Here is a 6998-nt window from a genome sequence, read left to right as displayed (position 1 = left end):
CAAGCCTTGATAACTTTGATCTCATATTATGCATTAGATCACTATGAGCTTGTAGTGAACATTACATCGCTGTGAACTAACACCACTTTTTTGCTAATAGTTGAAATTTAAGGATTTTAGTATCCTAACTAGGACCCATCTTGGTTATGATGAGTCCAACAAAACCATCCTTGATGCCTAGCTAGGTCCAAGATATAATTGAGCAACCCCTTGGCCATCAAACATGACTATCCATTTGGTTGAGCATATAGTAATTCATTGTGGGCTTGTAGCAATCAAACCATAGCCATGTCTACCCAATTCAATTCTAATCCATGATACATCTAACAAAAATAAGATGCTAAGTCACAAGAGGAGTCTAAAGGCTTGGTGTTTGTCAAAGGCAATGTAAAGGGTACTCTATTTGTACTTCCAATTTACAATCATCTAATCATTGCAATGTCACAATGATTTGATCATTCAGCTCATAGTCGTCTGGCTTTCACCATAAGTTCTGGCCTAATAGTGGAATTTTCAGAATATCATAAACTCTTTTAGAATAGAAACTATAACAAAAGAGTGATGCAAACATACACTATGAAGGTGCTCAATGTTTCATATAACCCATTGCTTCAACTTTTACTCAATTTTTGGTTCTCAATTGTGAGCTCATAGTGGGGTCTGGTTTCCACCATGTATTCTTGGTTGAGAGTGGAATTTTTTGAAAGTTTTAAGCACTTACATACATAGGAGGGAACTATAACAAATCAGTAATGCAAACACACACAATGCAAGTACAATGCTTCATAGTCCTTCAATTTTTGCTCCATTTTTTCTTGTTTTCATCAATCAACTCCAATTCAAGAGAAATCATTCCTACTCTATCCACTATGGGTCTCAAAGTGCTATGCTCATCATATTGAAGAGTAAACTTAATCGAGCATTGGCAATTACTTTACACCCTATTCTACCAATGTGCTAAGGATTGGATCTAACCAATATGTAGAAATCATCCATGAACTTGACAATGAAACCAAAATGTTGAGGCAAAACCAAGACTTCACACAAACAAGACATGGATATAGCTCTTCTTCCTTCAAGAGCTTCTCCACACTCATTACCTCTCACCTAGGTAGGATACTTCTTATCCACCCCTCACCTAGGTAGGATACTTCTTATCCACCCTCTCTCAAGCTCAAGCATAACAAGATCTCATCAAGGAGAAAGCAACCAAGTAAGCTCAACCACAACAAAGAAAACTAGATGCTTACTAGCAGTGTGCTGGAAAGAGAAAAACCTGAAAGAGAGAACTGAGTGTGTAAGTCCTATTTTCAAAACTATACACACCTCATCCCAGATGCTAAGCACTCTCCTCGGCAAGCCAATAAGAGGATCAAGGTGTGTCTCAGCCTTGGTTCACCAATTGCTAAATGTCTCTCCAGCAAAGGCTGAAAAGCTTAAAGTGCTGCTTCAATCATGAATTTACTTTATGGACGAGCAGATGCATTTTGCTACTACATTACAAGCATGAGTGAAATGTTTATGGTTAGAATTGACCACAAGATATGGCATCCCCAAAAACTGCTAACGCATATTGACAAAGGTGTTGCAACTGGCAAAGATGGCCTATCCTACCACCATGTAATATATTTAGCCCATATCCTTGCATGCACCCTAAGGTGGAACTCTTCCTCAGATAGAGCAGCAGCCTACAAAACATAATAAACCATAAACATTCAAGTCTTCCAATCTTGAAGATTTGTACACGCACCCTAAGGTGAAACTCTTCTTCAGATAGAGCAGCAGACTACAAAACATAATAAACCATAAGCATTCAAGTCTTCCAATCTTAAAAGATTTGTACATTGTAAGGGTATGAAAAACATTCTACGGCATTGGGGAGAAGAGCCTATTCGGATTATTAACAGCAGCTTTGAATATAAGAAGAGAGGAGAGAGCAGCATAGGCATATGATATGGATAGTTACGAACAGGAAGGCATCTGATGGAAACAGTTACCAGTTTTCTTTTCCTTGTAATTCTGTCCCCCGGCTGCAAATAAAGTGACACACACACGTGGCTCTTCCCTTTCTTTGATGATAGTAAAGATAGTATGGTCATATTCAACAGAGAAAACTAATCAAAACATCCATGAGCTGCAGAAAACTGCCCATCTACAGACATTGCAATATGGTCTTTCCAAGGAGGCAAAAGGCATGGGGTCACGAGGTTGAAGTTTTCTGACAACACAAAAGGAACATGTTCCTTTGTAGCAGCCGCAGCCAGCTTTAACTACAGCATGCATCCGACAACCCTCTTAAACTCCAGAATCTTGCCAAAGCTTTGAATCCATTTTGGGATGCCACACTCTTGTCTGTAATCAACAAGGCATACCATTTGCTGCAATTTTGTCACGTTATTGCACAAAGAGGCTTTCACTTCGCCGCTGCATATTTGAGGTAGATACTGAGCATTTTTAGAAAAACTCAAGACAGTTTGAGCTATAGCTCATGTCGTGCCCATCAACTGCAAGGAAGCAGTGACAGGGTTTGCAGGGCCTTTCCATACTGTACAGCCCGATCTTTCTGGCGGCCAATATCGAAACACTGACCTTCCCAGGATGTTTTTGACTGGCAATGCTCCCCTATGCCAAATAACCATAAAACAAGACTTAGAAATGCACCAGCTCTCAAATCACATTTATGCTTGTGAAAAGAAAGCTCACCAAATATGAGAGTCAATGCTATGATTGCGATTGTCCCCTAAAACCCAAACACAACCTTTAGGGACACACTGTCAGCAGGTAAAAATTAAGTCAGATTCTGAAAGCTGAAACACATGTATGGCCACTGTTCAGCCATAAACTAAATCATGTCTAAATTCATCATAAATGGATAGCAGCACAGCCAGTACAAGAACAACTGTGCAATGTGACCCATACTCTACCTGATAGCATGAAGTGTTGGCTACATTGTTAAGCAGCATGAAGGGGTTGAGAAGAAGCTTCAGTCGAAAACTCGAAAAATATCAAAAAGAGCAGCAGCAAGAAAATCCTCATCGAATGAAATCAAATGTCGAGGATACAACAAAAGAGGACGATGCTACTCTTGCATCAGATGGATGTCGTCCATCATTGGGCAGCACTGTAAATAGAGAGCAAGGTATGTGGGTCTAAGTGCAAGATGCCCCGCACCTGCAGGCATGTTCAAGTGCATGTGGTATGTGAAAGAGTTGATCCATGATGTGTCTCAACATGGATAAACCGAAAGAAAAGGGGAAAAAAAGAGTAGTAGTAGAGCACCTGGCTCTTCTACTATCCGCCCCTTCCCACTCCCCCCCAAAACACACACACACACATCCACTTCACCCAACAATACAGAACGAGCGTTTGAAAAGATATTCTCTCAGAGATTAATAGAAACTCACTGTTCGATGCATATCATAAGCGATTGGCTCTGCAATGAAATCTTCTTCTCGTACAATACCATTAACCACAAGTTCACCATCTCGTGCCTGGAATAAGAAAATGAACCTTATGAGACTTCTCACAGACACCCTTACCTCACCAAAAGAACAGTCACCTGAAGAATGCCCTTGCCGACTTTTAATCTTAAAGAAAATGAATTATTGCCTGAACCTTAGGAAGTTGCAATCAAACATCTTAAAAGAAAACATAGAATCCATAACAATACCTCTACTACATCACCCTCCTTTGCTACCACTCGTTTGATGAAGATAGCTCCTGCATTGAAGCCTAGCTCCTGCATGACCGAACTGACACGAGTAAACATAAATAGATATAGGAAACAAGATTAAACTGTAATGAGCAGTTGCAGACCTGCAAGGCTGGTGCAATTCTAAAAAGAACAATGTCATTGACATCCGGACTCTTTAAATAATATGAGACCTGAAAGCCAACATAAAAGCTGTTAGACAACGAATATACTAGTAGTACAACTCTAATGAATATCTGTTTTCTTCCTTTTCCCCCTTCTGAACAAACTAATTACACAACCTCCTGATCTGCCATTTAGAGAGGGCATTCTGACTTTCAAGAGAGGAACTTTGACACCTGGTCGTAACAACCCCATGGCCGGCTCACAACACAATCACACTCCCTTGTCACCAAGTTACCCAGTCTGAAAGCTACAGATTCAACACTGCTGTGTAGACACTCAAATGAATGGCATAAAATGAAAACACCTGAGCTAGGACTTCAGAGCCATAATCCACTAGCAAAGTAATAAGCTTCACACTGTAACACTGATTTGCACCCAAAATCATGGAAGCGCACTTGTATGTCATCACAATTTCATTATGCAAGCTTCCCCAACTCATTAATTGTCTCGAAGTGCACAAATTGTTCACATTAAGCTGTTGACAGCACTTGGTCTCTTCAAAGCAGTATCACTCTGTAGCATGTCCCATTATTGGTGTAATCAACACAGAACTTGTTCACACAACTTCATGTGGCTACATGGCCTTCCATGAATTTAAAGCACACAAATCCATACAAAGATGCCTAGCCTTAGACCTTTGGAAATTTTCACGACCATGTAATCAAAGACTGATTAGATGATACCATATTGAGTGGATATGCTTCGTTTCTATCTTTTATCAAAGGATGTGCCTGTGGGACTCTACTGCAAGTAAACTCTGATACGAATTCATCAACACCTTCAATAAAAGGACTGGCCAAAATTTGACATGATCAAGGATAAATCTTAGGAAGCCATACATCACAACGGTGTTCCATCCCCCAATAAAGTCAATTAAATGCAAATAAACTTTTGAGAAATGAATTTTGATGGTTTGTTACCTTTTCTGCGATGATCCGATCCCCAACTTCGAAGGTAGGATACATCGACTGGGATGTAATAAATCTTAGTTCTGCAATAAACCATCTGAACATTGTAGATAACATGAATGTTGAGATGACAGTTTTGCTCTCGCTCCAGTTGCGAAGGCCAAACCTAGCTTGTCGAAATTTGTTGTCACTCTTGGCAGGGTTCTCTCTAGGAACGCAGTTTTCAGCTGCAGGCAACTCTCTCTGTGTGTCAATTTGAGCTGGCAATGCAGCCCTGGTACATGTCGAAAAGATTTTCCAATCCCCTCTGGAAGAGAACACCCGGAAATACTCGTGGCAAGGAAGCCATCTGAAGGCTTGGAAGGGGGGAAGCTGGGAGCACCGAGGCATGACTGAGAATCCAAGCTGTGACGATGTGACCGCAACAGGGAGGTTGGCTTGCGGCTTCCGTGTACTCTCTTGGAATACAATCCTGCCTGGTGTGCTTACCTCAAGCTGTGAGTATCTCCGAAGCTTTATTCCTGATGGGATGATCCCCTTTCTGGCTGAGAACCTTGCTTGATTTTCCAAGAAGCCCTCTCTCCACGACCTGACAAACTCCTCTCTGCGGCAATCCACAGGCAAACAAGAATCCGATGCCGGAGGAGCAGAGAATCGCTTGCCATCCGGTAGAGCAGGAGGATCTGAGAGCCTTCTTGCGCAGGCGGAGCCGTTGATCTGCGGCCACGAGGTGCAGAGGCGGACAACAGATCCAACGAGTAGAGAGGGCCGTAGGGACGCGGTGACTGCTTGGGAAGCCATAATCCAGAGTTTGCGAATAGGGGATAGGATGGAGTACAGGGCGCAGGTAGGGGAGAAGGGGGAAGGGTTCAGAGAAGGGTTCAGAGGAGGCGAGACATCGCGTCTGAAGATGCGAGGACGAAGGGCGGGAGCCCTAAGAGGAATTGGGGCGTGGAGAAGCTGGAGAGAAGAGAGAGGAGGCAAGAAGAAGAAGGACAACAATAACAAGAGGCAGGAAAGAGGCCTGTGCAAAGGCTATGGAGGCCTGTGCGGTGCACAGAGAGAGGGGGGGCGAGAGAGAGAGAGAGAGAGAGAGAGAGGCTAAGAGGGCCCCTTGGCCCTCAGAGACGAAACACAGAGAGGAAGATGCAAGAGAGACTCTGTATGAGAATGAGAGAGAAGGTAACAACACTCGAGGGGAAGAAATTAATTAGAAGAGAAGAGGAAACCTCGCAAAAGCGTTGACTGGGCTCTCCTCCTTTCTAGCACGAGTCTCTTTCCTCTTGTGAGTTTCCATGCGAGGGCCTCCCACAATCTATGGACTCTTTGTTCTCTTTCTTCTCTTGTGAGTTTCCATGCTAGGGCCTCCCACAAGCTACGGACTCTTTGTTCTCTTTCTTCTCTTGTGAGTTTCCATGCTAGGGCCTCCCACAAGCTATGGACTCTTTGTTCTCTTCTGAGTACCACAAAAATATCAGTTAACATTTTAGCTCTCGGTAACCTATGCACCGCCTGCTTGTGGCAAAACTTTTCACATAACTAAGTCTATTAAAGCTTGTTTCACAGTTACTCGAACGATTTTGGTCTACAAGGGAATTCATTAATATATACTTATATAATACGTTTGATATATTATATGATATATACTTATATACTATGTGATATACGCGTGATATATATTTATATAATACGTGTTGGGTAAAAAAGACAAGAGGGGAGAGAGGTGAAGAAACCAAGGGTATATACACAAAAACAATGGAGACTTACTTGAGCACATCAAGAGATAGGGTTGAATTTTTCTTTACTTTCTACAAAAAAAAACCTAAGTCTATGACACGATAGAAGACTAATATGAAAGTACCACAACTTATGTACACACGGTCACTAGGTGTGAACCTGCTAAAGAAAGAAGAGGCGGTATAATGAATATGCCATAACCAAGGGGAGGTCTAGGTGGGTATAGTACAGTTGTAGAATCATTGGCGTATCCTCATATCGGTCACCTGACATGCCAGTGAGTAATATCCTATCACATCCCCAAGGCGTGTAGTGGATGACAACTCATGTAGAGCTCGACATCTCAACATTGGGTAGATGTGGGGATCTCATTTTCGATGGGCACAAGGGCTCTTTTTCGAAGGTATGAGGATCCTTTTGAGAGAGTGGATCACGCACAATTGATAATGAAACATTGCGAGGGGAGAGGGGGCCGG

At 42.2% G+C, this 6998-nt stretch overlaps 1 protein-coding gene across 2 annotated transcripts; it reads right to left on the bottom strand.

Moving 5' to 3' along the window:
- Positions 1-1796: 1796 nt before the first annotated feature.
- On the bottom strand, positions 1797-6002 carry LOC148021340 (uncharacterized). 2 transcript variants are annotated; one of them, XM_087699216.1, is made up of 6 exons: positions 4798-5994; positions 3817-3885; positions 3671-3739; positions 3405-3491; positions 2704-2771; positions 1797-2622 (listed from the first exon to the last, which is right to left on the bottom strand). In XM_087699216.1, exons 1-6 carry the CDS (start codon positions 5584-5586, stop codon positions 2487-2489), a joined length of 1218 nt encoding a protein of 405 aa, XP_087555342.1. In that variant the 5' UTR covers positions 5587-5994; the 3' UTR covers positions 1797-2486. The 2 variants fall into 2 exon arrangements, with proteins under 2 accessions (XP_087555342.1, XP_087555343.1); XM_087699217.1 differs by lacking the exons at positions 1797-2622; positions 2704-2771 and adding an exon at positions 2785-3121 and having other exon boundaries at positions 4798-6002.
- Positions 6003-6998: the final 996 nt, after the last annotated feature.

This window comes from Lygodium microphyllum, chromosome 18, assembly GCF_053477565.2.
Source record: "Lygodium microphyllum isolate KBCC chromosome 18, Lygodium_microphyllum_v1.1.10, whole genome shotgun sequence".
NCBI classification, from domain to species: Eukaryota; Viridiplantae; Streptophyta; class Polypodiopsida; order Schizaeales; family Lygodiaceae; genus Lygodium; species Lygodium microphyllum.
This window is presented reverse-complemented; position numbering and strand designations above follow the sequence as displayed.